Source organism: Phyllobates terribilis, unplaced genomic scaffold, assembly GCF_046119375.1.
Source record: "Phyllobates terribilis strain yellow unplaced genomic scaffold, ASM4611937v1 Scaffold_283__1_contigs__length_2490627, whole genome shotgun sequence".
NCBI classification, from domain to species: Eukaryota; Metazoa; Chordata; class Amphibia; order Anura; family Dendrobatidae; genus Phyllobates; species Phyllobates terribilis.
Genome location: NW_027363043.1, coordinates 1625465 through 1640710, shown reverse-complemented (window position 1 = coordinate 1640710; position 15246 = coordinate 1625465). Strand labels below are relative to the sequence as shown.

Below are 15246 nucleotides of genomic sequence, written 5' to 3'. Positions count from 1 at the left end.
TTACAGCAAGTAACTCACGATTCCCAACATCATAATTTCTTTCCGCCGGCGAAAATTTCTTAGACAAAAAAGCACATGGACGCAAGTTAGTCAGAGTTTTAGGCCCCTGCGACAAAACCACCAGTACTCCGACCTCCGAAGCATCCACCTCTACAATGAATGGTTCTTGGAGATCTGGTTGGATCAGAATGGGGGCAGACATGAAACACTCTTGTAAATTTTCAAAAGCCCTGATAGCACTCAGCGAGCATACCTTGAGATTAGTCCCCTTACATGTCAGGTAAGGAAGAGGTTTAGCAATCTGAGAGAAACTCTTGATAAATTTCCTATAATAGTTAGCGAATCCCAGAACTCGTTGCAAAGCTTTAAGATCACGAGGCTGAACCCAGTCAATTATGGCCTGTACCTCCCCAGGGTCCATCTTAAACCTTTCTGTTGACAAGATGAATCCCAAGAATGAAATTTCCTGAACAGAAAAAACATATTTCTCTGATTTAGCAAACAAGGAGTTGTCCCTTAACCTTTGTAACACAACCCGGACATGTTCCTGATGAGAATCCAAGTCTGGACAGAAAATTAGAATATCATCCAGGTAAATCATAACATATCTTCCAATGCAAACAGAGAAAATATCATTCATAAGATTTTGAAACATAGCAGATGCATTGGACGACCCAAATGGTATGACAAGGTTTTCAAACAGACCCTACGACGTTAGAAACGCTGTCGTAGCACCGGCGTCTCTGCCTCCTGCCGGGCGGAGACGCCGTTCCCCTCACCGTCGCGGTCCCAGTGTCTTCCTGCTCTCCCACTGCTAAGGCGCTCACTGCAAGCAGCTTCCCAGGCCGTGTGCTTAGGGTGCGCACGCGCGCTCCCTTTTAAAGGGGCCGTGCGGTATCCTAAAGAGTCCCTGGCCAATGGCCGGAGGACTGCCCCTATATTAAGCACCTCCTCTAAAATGGAGGTGCCTGTGCAAGGTTGTTGATTGTGTGCTAACACTCTCCTTGGCCCTCAGGTTCCTTGCCCGCCAGCCTGTCTTAACAGTCCTGCCAGCCAGTCTGTCTAACAGTCCTGCCCGCCAGTCTGTCTACAGTCCTGCCCGCCAGTCTGTCTATCAGCCGTGCCCGCTAGTCTGCCAGTTACCTGCCATGCCCGCCAGCCTACCCGGAGCATCTGCCAAGTTACCTGCTGTACCCGCCTGCTCCTTTACCCGGAGTACCTGTCTGGCTATCTGCCTTACCCACCTGCTCATTTGCCCAGAGTACCTGTCTGGCTATCCACCGTACCCGCCTGCTACCTGCCGTGCTCATCCGCTGTACCGGTCAGCTCCTGTCATCTGACCCGTGGGAGTCACCTGCTCTCACACAAGGTCGGTCCCAGACTATCACCTGGTTCACCTGCCCAGTCTCTCCTTGGTTCACGGAGTTGACTAAGCCGCCGTGTGACCTGGGTCGGTTCGAGTAGGCACTTAGTTACGCCCCTCTGGTCCCTCCTTGCATCAAAGCACAGAGGTTCCACCACCCGGATCCGTAACAGCCGTTTTCCACTCATCACCCTCCCGGACGCGTATCGAATTGTAAGCCCCTCTAAGATCAAGTTTAGAAAACACCCTGGCCCCTAGAAGATGATTATATAGGTCGAGAATGAGTGTAAGTGGGTAAGTATTTTTAACCGTGATTTTCTTTAGTTCTCGGAAATCGAGGCAAGGACGGAGACCCCACCTTTCTTTTTTACGAAGAAAAATCCGGCAGCTACCAGAGAGGAGAAAGGACAGATATGACCCTTCCGTAATCTTTCAATATAATATTCTTTCATGGCGGTCCGTTCAGGCCCAGACAAATTGTAAAGGCGAGCTTTAGGCAATTTGGCACTAGGAATAAGATCAATAGCACAATCATAAGGACGATGGGGAGGTAGTATCTCCGCCTCTTTCTCCGAGTACACATCTCCGAAGTCCTTCAGGTACCCCGGCAGACCCTTCAGACTGGCGGAACATATTTGTACAGTTTTTAGACATTTCTTGCAACAATTGGAGCTCCATTTAACAATCTCCCTCTGACACCAATCAATCACAGGATTGTGAATCTGCAGCCATGGAAGCCCCAGTACCAACCCAGCAGGCAAATTATCCAATACAAAACATGAGATGCATTCAGAGTGGAGAGCGCCTACTTGAAGCGTGAAATCCACCGTTGCCTTCTTGACCAAATTCCGGGATAATGGTGTCTTGTCAAGGGCGAAGATTTGCATGGGTCTTTCTAAACTAACTGTCCCTAACCCTAACTTCCGAACCAGTCCAGAATCAATAAAGTTAGCAGCAGACCCATAGTCAATGAACGCCAATTTTGATAGCACCTGGTTCTCGAAGGATAACACAGTATTTATCAGTACTTTAGTAGAGAAAGAAAAAGGTACCTGGGAGTCTGGGTGACCTCCTTTTCCATCACCCAGACTCAAACGTTCTCCTGCTGGTTTGCCAGCCTGAGGAGGAGTAGGGCAATTCTTGACAAAATGTCCAGAGAGACCACAGTACAGAGTACAGCGTCCAAGATCTTGTCCATGTTTTTTCTCTACCACACGAAGAGTGGCGACTCTAATCTCTGATGGCTCCACCTCCGGTAAATGGACCTGCTCCGGGAAAGAATAATGGGCAGCCTGCTCTTCATCCCGTCTCTCACGGATTCTATGGTCCATTAGTATGGCCTGGGTCATGGCCTCCGCCAGAGAACAAGGGGCATCATGCAGGACCAGGCCGTCCTTAAGGGTTTCGGAAAGGCCTTTGTGGAACAGGCACCTGAGAGCTGCATCATTCCACAGAACTGCAGTGGACCACTGCCGTAACTCAGTACAGTAGTCCTCAGCTGTGCGACACCCTTGTGCCAGGTTCGTGATCTTAGCCTCAGCGACCTGGATCCTGTTGTGTTCGTCATATATTAGTCCTAAAATGCCAAAGAAGGCGTCAACAGAAAACCGTTCTGGGCTTGTGGGGACAATGAAAATGCCCAGGTCTGAGGGCCCCCCCCCAGTACGGACATGATTATTCCCAACCGCTGGAACTCCTCCCCTGATGATCGGGGGAGCAGGGTAAAAAATAACCTACAGCTCTCTCTAAAAAGTCTAAACTGGCCTTTCTCTCCAGAAAATTTATCAGGGAGGGCTATTACAGGTTCGGGAGAGACCAACTGTACATCAGAGGATACTGACGTCACAGCCACTGCCGGCAGTGGAGGGCTATGGGAGGTCTTCATTAAATTAGTTATCTGACCCTGCAACTGACATTGTGATGACTCCAGACTGTGGCATTCCTTAGCCAGATCCTGAGTCATCTGCTTCAGATTCGCCACCTGATCACAGAAAGTGTGGACAGTCTCCATACTGGCGAAAAAGAAAAACGTATGGGCCAGACATAATGTGACGCTGAGTCACTTTTCACGGCCAGGCCGTGAGACGGGATAGTCAAGGAGACCGGAGTCAAAGCCAGAACAGTACGTCATAAACAGAGGGAAGAGGCAAAGGCTTAGTCAGGTAACATACCATTGGTCAGAATTCCACGAGGACAGCAGATCAGAGCAGAAGGGGTTAAACAGACGGATGGTCAGAACAAGGTCCAAGGTCAGGCAGTAGAAGATCAATAAACAGAACAAGGCACAGAGAACAAACCACACTCTAGCTGAATGTACGTCTGGCAGAGATCTGTGACAAACAGCTCAGTTAAGTAGCTAGACATTAACCTGGGATAATGAACACCTGAAGATAGCCAGTGCTTCCCAGTCTAAGATTGGACAGCCGAGCTGTCAATCACCACACTGAGGTATTGTATGCCCCTGTACCACATTTGACGGTCGAGCTGTCAATCACAGTACTGACAGCTCCAGCACACCCCTGTACAAGATTGGACGGCTGAGCTGTGAGCAGCTGTGTCCCACACACAGTGAGGAGTGGAACCATGACAGAAGCAATTCAGACCACTACTATACAAGCTTATCAGGAGGAAGATACACCATTGTGGTGTCCGTTGACCACCATAAAAGCGAGAGAACAAGATCACCCCTTGTCTATTCAACAACTACCAAAAGGGAAAATCCGTAGAGCACAACAGGAAGATCAGATAATTGGTAGAATACTACTTTATGTGGATCAAAATCGATTTGCAAGTAAACAGGAAAGCGACAATGAGTCACCAGCAGTATCTGTTTTAATTACAGAATGGACGAAGCTCTACCTCAGTGAAGATGGTATCCTGTATCGTAAAGGAGGACAAAACCGGCAGTTGGTACTACCCAGAGTATTCCGTAGGTTGGTCTTCAAAGAGCTCCATGAAAACATGGGACACCTGGGAGTGGAAAGGACAACAAATTTGATCCGTGAACATTTCTTCTGGCCGTACATGCAGAGAGATATTGAGACGTACGTGACCAGGGAGTGTTGGTGTCTGAAAGATAAACGTCCCAACACATCAACCCGGGCACCTATGGGCAATATCCAAACTACATACCTGTTTGAGATGGTCTCAATAGACTTTCTACATCTCGAGATGTGCAAAGGTGGTTACGAATACATCTTGGTGGTGATGGACCATTTCACTCGATTTGCTCAAGCATATGCCACCACCAATAAATCGGGTCGAACAGCGGCAGAGAAGATCTTCAATGATTTTGTTTTGAGGTTTGGGTTCCTTACAAGGTTATACCATGACCAAGGAAGAGAATTTGAGAACCAGCTCTTTGACAAGCTAGGAAAGTACTGTAGAATTCAGAGATCCCACACAACGCCCTATCACCCAGAGGGTAATGGACAAGTGGAATGTTTTAACCGGACATTATTGTCGATGTTGCGCACTTTAGCAGCTGATGAGAAGAAAAATTGGAAGAGTTCTCTGTCAAAAGTGGTACATGCCTATAACTGTACAAAGAGCGATGCAACGGGTTACTCACCCTTTTTCATATTGTATGGACGATCGCTAAGACTGCCAATCGACATCATGTTCGAAACTCCGGTGTAAGAGACTTACAGAACATATCCGGAGTACGTTCGGAAATGGAAGGAACGGATGGCAGAGGGATACAACATAGCGTCCAAAGTGGTTACGCAAGGACAGAGCAAGAGTAAGGAGTACTATGATCAAAAATGTTATGGAGCAGAATTGGCACCGGGAAGCCGGGTGCTGGTCAAGAACGTACGTGAGAAAGGTGGTCCAGAAAAACTTCGTTCGTACTGGGAAGACAAGGTGTATGTGGTCGTAAGGAGGAAAGCTGATGACAGCCCAGTGTATGAAATCCGATTGGAAACGGGAGAAAAGAAAAACAGAATAGTCCACTGGAATTTACTATTACCCTGTGATTATGTCCCACCACAACAAGACTTCCCAGAAGTAGACTGACATGGTCCGCGATCAACTAAGGGACCACCACAGACTGAAGCTCCGGAGGTGGATAGTGACCTTGAAAGTTTCGATGGAGAAGAACACACCGTTGTATTTCTCGGACCGGCAAGGAGAGGGATGTACCATTCTCAGGAAAGTGAATTAAGTCCTGAGGTTCCAGAGTTCGTTCCAAGGAGTACAGATGAAGTCCAATTCAGATCTGATGATCGAACACCGGCCCCTGAAGAGAACGATCGACACTCATGAGGAGTGGAATTACCAGATCGTGTGGAAACAAGTGATTTAGGAGAAGTACAGGAACTTACATAGGCAGGTCCAAGAGCATCTGAGGAAGCATGGGAAAGGAGTGCGGAGGAAGAAATTCCTGGGACCTAAGAACCCCGGGTGTCTGAGGAACAACTCACAAGGAGGATGTCGACTCGAGAAGTGAGGAGGCCCGTGATGCTGACGTATGAGACACTTGGTGAACCAAGTCAAGTGCCAAGGACTGTCAACTAGAAACAAGTATCTCTGGCTGCGGACCAGGTAAGCCCACTTGAGTGGTATTCACCACCGAGAAGCAGTATGAAAGATACTGTAGTAGTGGAAAGACTTGTTTTCATGCTTTGATTTTCCTTAAAAGACTTTGTAGAAACAAAGAACTGTTAAAGCCTAGTTAGAGAGAGCTGGTTGAAGACGTTTGAAAAGCTCCAGCTGAAGAGATGCTGATTGCTTTAATTGTATTGTTTATTTCTTACAGGCATCCTACAAGAAAAAGGTCGTAAGAATAGGTTGTTATCAATGTTTATGAATGTTATACCAATTGGACAATGCCAATTTGTATATAAAGTTATTCAACTTTCACCACTGTCTCAGAATTGGTCAGATTGACCAATTAAGACTAATGTCAAGGACGACATTCAAAAAGGAGGGAAGAGTGTGACATGCAGAAGTAGTGCTGTTGCTTCAAACGCATCCAGCAACTATTAGAAGTAACACAAACACAGGAGACAGTAAGTGTTGTGCTCCAGAAGCATTCAGCAACTACAGGGGTTAACAGAGTCACAAGAGACAGGGAGTGTTTAGCAGTGCCCCAGGGGGATTGTGGGGAAGTTGTTTACTTTCTGGCTGGAGTGGAAGAGAAAGGTGGTGTGTAATCTGTATCTCACATAAGGCAAGTAAATAGAATTCAGGTTAGGAGGGAAGCTAAACACAGGTCAGATAGACAACATGAACTAACAGTGCACAGTATTATCGGGCAGAAAGATAAGACTGAAAGGAATCATGTCACAAGGATAATGTCCCTCATCAAACCCCCCCCCCTCCATCTCCATGCAGGATAAAGGATGCTGTGTACTTTTGAGTCCTTGTGAAGGAAAAGACTGTGGTTATGTATGCACAGAAGTGTGCTGCTAAGAGATCTAATCTGTGCTGAATTATGCTACTGAAGAGACTGATGATACTGTGCCTGCTTTATTAAATTGTACTGTAATGAAGATTGTTGTTGTAATATTCCTGAATTGTACTGGCCGTGCTTCAGATTAAATTCCACTGTTAAACTGTTGAAAAAGACTCTTGTCAGATGTGTCTTGTCAGCAACTGAATCTATCGTGTGTCTGAGAGAAGCTGCAGCCTCTGGTCGCCCAAAGTAACGATCTCCCCAGGATTCCAACAAATTCACGAAACCAGTCTCGCCCTATCTGAACCTAACGGCGTGTGTGTAACACAGAGACATAGGGCTTTGAAACCCGTCTCGCCCTATCTGAACCTAACGGCGTGTGTGTAACACAGAGACATAGGGCTTGTTAGTATCCCTCACTAACCCCTCTGCTGAGTATTTTGTAGATGGTTACAGAGCTCGGGACAGTGAACAAGGATGGTTCATCACCGGGCATGCAGTAGTCCACAATGGTAAGGCAGTAATGCATGAACCACTCTTCTCCAGCTGCTCTGCGCCAGAGGCTGAGCTGAAGGCGCTCGCTGCAACGTGTAATCTGGGAAAAGGTAAAGAGATTTATGTATTTTCGGACTTCAGATATGTTTTAAAGGGTCGCACATGATTTTGGCGCCATTTGGCGGAGTCGTAATTTTCTGACCTCTGCTAGCAATCCTATGAGGCAGTAGAGCAGCTACTCACAGCACTCACCCTTACCCGAAGGGCAGCTACCGGCGCACACACGGGAACAAACGCCCCTTGCTGTAGGGAATGCCTTGGCCGACCAGGCGGCTAAGGAAGCAGCACAACTACCTCTGACTGAAATACTGGCCATAGCAGACACGGCCCCGCTAGGGGACTCAGTGACCGAGAGTGCGGGAAGCTACCTTTTCACAGAGGGGACTGTCACCGCATCGGCCTCAGTGGCCGTTGATCGTGAACTGCTGCAGGTCTTCCAGACCCAGGCTCCCCCACATGAACAGAACGCATGTGCCAAAGCGGGTGCTGTACGGTCAGAGTCAGTGGTATGGCAGGTAAACACCAGGATTTGCCTCCCACGCTGCGTGTTCCCCATGATGGCTGCCCTAGCACATTCCTCCGGTGCACAACTCAAATGGTGTTATGTGTGCAGTGGTGCTACAAAACCGGTGCGCTCCAGGGTTTCTGAATGCGGCTACAAAGTGTGTCTCGTTTGTGCAAAATATAACCCCGGTAGATCTATTCGAAGGTCCCACAAAATGCACGCCAAAACCAGATTACCCGTTTCAGAGACTACAGGAGGACTACATACAGCTACCTAAGGTGGGTACTTATGAATAAGTCCTGGTATGCACCAATCTCTTCCCTTGGTTGCCTGAAGCTTGGGCTGTGACCAAAGTTAACACAAAAAAGAAAAAAGGAAAATTGATAAATGAGGTGGTTTGCAGATATGGGGTGGCCAAACTATAGAGAGTGACAGAGACACACTTCACTAGAGAACTGATGGAACAGATCATGGCCACTCTGGGGATCGAACAGGTTTTCCATGTTCCCTATCTCTCACAAAGTAGTGGGAATGTGGAACACCTTAATAGTGCCCTGAAGATAAAAATCCAGAATTGCATGCAGGAAACACACTAGTCCTGGGTAGATTGCTTGCCCATTGCATTATATTCAGTGAGGACCGCCCCAAGGTATAGACAGAAGCTGTCTCCGATGAAATACTGTTTGGTGGCGTCCCTAAGACGGTTGTATTTCCCGCAGCAACTGCAGCCTCCTATGGTTCCCTCACTGAATATGTCTTGGAGTTGCACAAATATCTGACTGTTACTTTTAACCATGTTCTTTCCTCCAGACCCCAACTGTATAAGCGGCACACACACATTGGTACCAGGAGACTGGGTCGTGGTCAAGAGACATATGAAGAGACCAGTGGACCCAGATACAGTGAGTCGTTTTAAGTACTGACCACTGCTATTTCTGTCAAGCTCCAAGGCAAAGATCAACACCAGCAACTGGAAAAGGTCCTGATTCCCGGCCGCAGAGCTGACCCTGCCCCTTTGGACCATACTGATGGCAATTGCATCCCTAACCCTAACTCTCAATGACGTACTAGGAGAGCACTGGGACAACAAACTGATAAGTATCACCAAGTCCTGCTGCGAGACATAGTTTCTAAAGACTGTCCTAAGAACAGCTGGATATGCACCCACAGCCCAATATCCTCTGATACTATGCCATATCTCGCAGTGCCCCTAACCCCATATGAGGCTTTCAACTATAGCTGTTTCTACAAAGAGACATTTGATACTGCCCGTTACGACGGAGGAAACCTCTGATGCAAGGACTTTTGACTTATTGTCTTGGGAGACTCACTGACATCATACCCTGCATATTGCCAAGGATTTATATCTAGTATGTGGTCACCAAGCCTCTAAATGGCTTCTCCCAGGTGCAGAAGGAACCTGCACCTTAGCACGCCTTACGCCTGCAATCTTCAGACTTCTGCATGGTGACCTAGGTATAAATGCTGTCCACAAACATTCCCTATATACATGAGTTGCAGACAATTCAACCGAATGGTAGACCTCATATAGTGGAAATGGGGATAGGGAATAAAAGTATATTCATTTACCCTTTCTTTACATGAATGTTGGTATTACTAGTGTATGTAACTGCTAGAACTGGTGTATTTGTTATGATGAGATTTGCGGACAAGTTATCTGTCAGTGAATGGGATTTGTCCCCTCCATGCTCTCATAGCATGGGGAAGTAGCTGACGGATAAATTGTCTGTAAATCATAAAAAGGGAGGAATTGTTGTGGTAAATATTTATACTTTGCGTTGATTATTATTTTAGACAATTAAATCTACCTATATATCTAAATAACTTAATATTCTTAATATTAGCTTTATAAGTTTTACTCATAAAAGCGATAACACAGGGTGTAGATGTTAGAACCCTCCTGTTTGTTTTTTCCATCTTGTGTTTTGCAGTCACATGACCATCTGCCTTTATATTCCAGCTCCGCCCTTTTTGCTGTGCTGGACTTCAGTGTTTGACTGTTTCTCTAGCCAGGTACTTCGGTGCCTTTCTCTGTCAGTTCGCTTGGTCCTTCTGGGACCTTTAGTACCTTTTTGTCAGTTTGTCTTTTGTGTTCTGCAACAACTTCTCTGTTTAGGAGGTGTCCCATTTTTGTCCCAGTACTTAGTTCTTTAAGGGACCCCTCCCCTAATGCTATAGGTCTTCGATCAGACTAGCCGAGGACTAAGGCGGGTCTGTTCGCTAAGAACAGGCAGCCCGCTACATCGTAGGCATTCAGCTTAGTCTTACTGTAGGGACAGCTTTCCCCTATCTTTCCTTAGTTCATGTTGCAGATCATAACAGTAAGTCCAGCCCAAAAAACTAAAAGGAAAGAAATTTGGGGATCAGTATGGTTTCCGTCCAGGATTTGGCTCAACGCTTGCAGGGATTGTCTCTGGAGGTGACCGAGCTACAGCAACACGTGAGTAGCTGTCCTGGAGCGCATTTTGTGGAACCGAAGGTAGGCCTGCCTGATGTTTTTTTATGGTAAACAGCAAGATTTTTTTTTTCCTTTAAAAATGCTTGTTATCTTTTTGTTTGAGACCAAGGTCCTCTGGGAATGAATCACAGCGCATTGGTTTTATTATGTCACTTGGGGGGGTGGGCCTTTTCTCTCCAACCTAATGATCCATGTTTAAGGTCTGTTGAAAATGTTTTTTCTGCTATGGGTCTTTTATATGACGATCCTGATAGAATCTCATCTGCTGAAGCAGAACTCAGGCGTTTGAATCAGGGGTCAGGTGATGTTGAAAATTATTGCACACACTTCAGGAGATGGGCTTTAGAAGTCAGATGGAATGATCCTGTGTTGAAATGTTTATTTCTTGCTGGTCTGAGTGAAAGGGTTAAGGATCTGCTAATTGCATTCCCTGCACCTGAGACTCTGCAGGATGCCATGCAATTAGCTGTTCGTGTGGACAGGAGACTGAGGTCCAGGGTTAATGAGGTAAAAACTCCTTTAACGTCAGGTCCTAGTCCCCAGAAAATCTGCTCTGACGGCGGAGAACCGATGGAGGTTGGGGCGATGTCACTCCGCTCTCAGGAAAGAGACCGGAGGTTCGCGGAGGGATTGTGTCTTTATTGTGATAAAGCTGACCATTTGATTAAGGATTATAAGCTTTGTTTAAGTAAAGAAAAAAAAAAGGTCAGTTACACCCGTATTGCTTGTTTACGCTCCGCAGGAGTATTTCTTTCAGGGAGTACTACTTTGCAGGAAAATTTGATTGAATTTCAGGTATTTGTGGATTGTGGTTCAACACTTAATGTGATTGATAAAGGGTTTTTGGAAAACCTTAAATTGGAATCCAAACCTTTGTCATCACCTATTTCTGTGATTGCAATTGATAACACTCCCTTGAAATGTATTACTCACAAGGTTGCTGCATTTCCCCTCACTATCAATGGAGTTCACCAAGAAAATTTGGACTTGGTTGTATTAGATAATTTACCCTCTCCGGTCGTTTTAGCTTTGCCTTGGTTAAAACTACACAATCCTTTACTGGACTGGTCTACTAATGTTATTAAGTCTTGGGAGTCCGAAGTACTATGATAGATGTTGTAATGGTCGCATTGCGGCTGTGGAAAAAGGGGAATTACCTGTACCTATTCAGGATTTTTGGAGGGTGTTTTCAGAGGAGGAGTCGCAAGTTTTACCTCCCCATAGGGATTATGATTGCGCCATTGAGTTTGTTCCTGGAGCTACTCTTCCCAAGAGTCGCTTATTTAATCTGACTATTCCTGAAAGAAAGGCCTTGGAGGAGTACATAGACTAGCCTGGCTGCTGGTCACATTAGACCTTCTAAGTCGCCTCTGGCAGTTGGATTTTTCTTTGTTAAAAAAAAAGGACAGGAGTTTACGTCCATGTCTGGATTTTTGTGAAATTAATAAGATTACCGTACGCAACTCCTACCCATTGTCGTTAATTCCTGACTTGTTTAACCAGTTGGTGGGGGCCAAGTGGTTCTCTAAAATTGATCTCCGGGGGGCATACAATTTGTTACGAGTGAAGGAGGGTGATGAATGGAAAACTGCTTTTAACACTCCGGTAGGTCATTTTGAGAATCTGGTGATGCCTTTTGATCTTACCAATGCACCTTCATTTTTTCAGAACCTTATTAATGACATCCTGAGACCTTTGATTGGTAAGAATGTGGTTGTGTATTTGGATGACATTTTGATTTATTCACCAGATCTAGAGTCCCATTGGCAGAGTGTACGTGAAGTTTTGCAGTGGTTGAGTGATAATTCACTCTTTGCTAAGCTGGAGAAATGTGAGTTCGCTGTGCAGAGAATTAGTTTTTTGGGCTACATTGTCTCCAGCGAGGGCTTTGAGATGGACCCGGTGACAGTTCAGGCTGTGCATGAATGGCCTAGGCCTATTGGTTTGAAATCTATACAGAGATTTTTGGGTTTTGCCAATTATTACAGGAAATTCATTAAGAATTTTTCTATAATTGTTAAGCCTCTGACCGATCTCACCAGGAAAGGTGCGAATACGGTCCAGTGGACTACTGAGGCCATTGAAGCGTTTGAGTATCTCAAAGAGAGGTTCAGTTCTGCCCCTATCCTTATGCAGCCTGATGAGACCAAGCCTTTTTTGGTCGAGGTCGATGCTTCATCGGTGGGGGTCGGAGCAGTTTAGTCTCAGGAGAACAAGGATGGAGTACATCCATGTGCCTTCTTTTCGAAAAAATTTTCGGAAACTGAACTGAATTATGAGTTGCAGGCTATTAAACTCGCGTTTGAACATTGGCGTCATTTTTTGGAAGGCGCTATTCAGGTTTTCACAGTTCATAAGAATTTGATCTATCTGGATGCTGCCAAGCGCTTGAATGCCCGTCAAGCTAGGTGGGCTTTTTTTTTTCTCTGTTTCATTTTTCTGTTTCCTATATCCCTGGTACTAAGAATGTTAAAGCCGATGCTTTATCTCGCAGTTTTTCTCCTATGGTTGGTGCCGAGGAGCAGGAGAGCATTTTACAGAAAGGAGTTGTGGTGGCGGCATTGGACTCCGTTTTGGAGAATGGGATTCTGAAAGCTCAAGATGATGCTCCATCTAACACTCCCCATGGGAGATTGTTCGTGCCTAAAGCCTTTAGGAGAGATTTGTTTGTGGAGTGTCATGAGTCTCGGTTGGCAGGTCATCCAGGAATTTCGGTGACTAAGAGACTTATCAGTCACAGTTTTTGGTGGCCTGGATGGCAGAAGGAAGTCATCAAGTGGGTGCGTCAATGAACTGTGTGTGCTAGGTCAAAGGCTTCACATACCCCTGCTGCGGGGTTGCTTTGCCCTCTGGAGGTTCCTAGTGCGCCTTGGACGCATCTCACAATTGATTTCATTACTGATCTTCCTGTGTCTGAGGGTTTTACTGTCATCTGGGTGGTCGTGGACCATTTTAGTAAGATGTGTCATTTGGTTCCATTCATTAAGTTGCCCTGCGCCAAGACACTCGCTAAGGCGTTTGTTAAGGAGATTGTCAAGCTCCATGGCGTTCCCACGGATATTGTTTCTGATAGAGGGCCTCAGTTTGTGGCTCGCTTTTGGCGTGCTTTTTGTGACAGGTTGGGAGTCCATTTGTCATTTTCATCTGGGTATCATCCTGAGTCTAATGGACAGACTGAAAGAAAGAACCAGAATGTTGAACAGTTTTTGCGTTGTTTTGTGGCGGACAATCAATAGGCGTGGTCTGAGTTTCTGCCTCTCGCAGAATTTGCTCTTAACAATCATACATCCTCCTCTGCTGGGTGTTCTCCTTTTTTTTGTTGTACTGGGAGACATCCGTCTTTTGGTTCGTTCTCCAAATTGGGGTCGGCGGTGCCGGAGGGGGAGAATTTTTCTGGTGATTTGGAGAGAGTTTGGACTAATGTACGTTGCAACCTTCAAGAGGCTAACAAGAAGTCCAAGAAGTATTTTGACAGGAAACGTAAGGAGGTTTTGTTTACTGTGGGTGACATGGTTTGGTTGTCCTCAAAGAACCTGCGGTTGAGGATTCCCTCTAAAAAATTGGGTCCTAAGTTTGAGGGGCCATTTAAAGTGCTTCAGGTTGTTAACCCGTCTGCTGTTAGGTTGGATATCCCTACTTCCTGGAAGATTAATCCTGTGTTTCATGTTTCCTTGTTGAAAAAGGCTGATGTATCAGATAGGGATGCCACTGTCACAGTTCCACCTGTGGTGGAAGACGGTGAATATGAAATTTCTCATATCTTGAATTCTAGATGGCATAGAGGGAGATTGCAGTATCTTGTCTCATGGAAAGGTTTCGGTCCCGAGGATAACTTCTGGGTAAGGGCAGATGATGTCTCTGCCCCTAGGCTAGTCAGAGCTTTCCACAAGAGGTTTCCGGATAGGCCTGGACCTGGAGGATCCGGAGGATTCTCATAAAATAGGGGGTACTGTTAGAACCTTCCTGTTTGTTTTTTCCATCTTGTGTTTTGCAGTGACATGACCATCTGCCTTTATATTCCAGCTCCGCCCTTTTGGCTGTGCTGGACTTCAGTGTTTGACTGTTTCTCTAGCCAGGTACTTTGGTGCCTTTCTCTGTCAGTTCGCTTGGTCCTTCTGGGACCTTTAGTACCTTTTTGTCAGTTTGTCTTTTGTGTTCTGCAACAACTTCTCTGTTTAGGAGGTGTCCAATTTTTGTCCCAGTACTTAGTTCTTTTAGGGACCCCTCCCCTAATGCTATAGGTCTTCGATCAGACTAGCCGAGGACTAAGGCGGGTCTGTTCGCTAGGAACAGGCAGCCCTTTACATCGTAGGGATTCAGCTTAGTCTTACTGTAGGGACAGCTTTCCCCTATCTTTCCTTAGCTCATGTTGCAGATCATAACAGTAGAGCTGTGTTTCTGTTACACTTTCCTCTGTTTTTTTTTAAGTATATTTAATTGGATAGAGCTAATTTTAGTTTCAAGGACAACTGCAGATGTTTCCATAATTTACGATTTTGTTATTTCCAATTAAAATGCTTTCTTTCCCCAATTAAAATATCTGCAGCATTAGGTGATGTAAAGCCTGTAAAGACATTCCCCTTTTCATATCTCTGTTGTTGTAATAAATATATGTGACTGGGCTTCTGAGACTCAGACAAGAATTGTGCACTCAGACACTGGCTGTGAGTTATTCTCTTATCTCCGATGCTTCGTATTGATTCTATTTCTCTAATTTGAACCAAAAATGGCAGACAGATTTAGAGAGAATTTGTTATCTCAATCCAAATTAGCTCTTCTTGGAAGGGCTCCCACGACATTACATACAAGCAGCATACAAGATGCACACAAGATACATATAAGAGGCACAGAATCTGCCTACAATTCACATATAAGCTGCATACAAGCTGTATACAGGATACACAAGAGCTGTATACAGGATACATACAAGCTGTATACAGGATATA

At 45.6% G+C, this 15246-nt stretch overlaps 1 protein-coding gene across 1 annotated transcript in view; it reads left to right on the top strand.

The window, feature by feature from the left end:
- Nucleotides 1-3033: 3033 nt before the first annotated feature.
- LOC141220355 (securin-like) overlaps nt 3034-15246 on the top strand; it is a 42875-nt gene continuing 30662 nt past the window's right edge. Inside the window, exon 1 of the mRNA XM_073666282.1 lies at nt 3034-3084. Within this exon, the coding sequence (XP_073522383.1) occupies nt 3034-3084 (51 nt within the window). The remainder of the gene's footprint in view (nt 3085-15246) is intronic.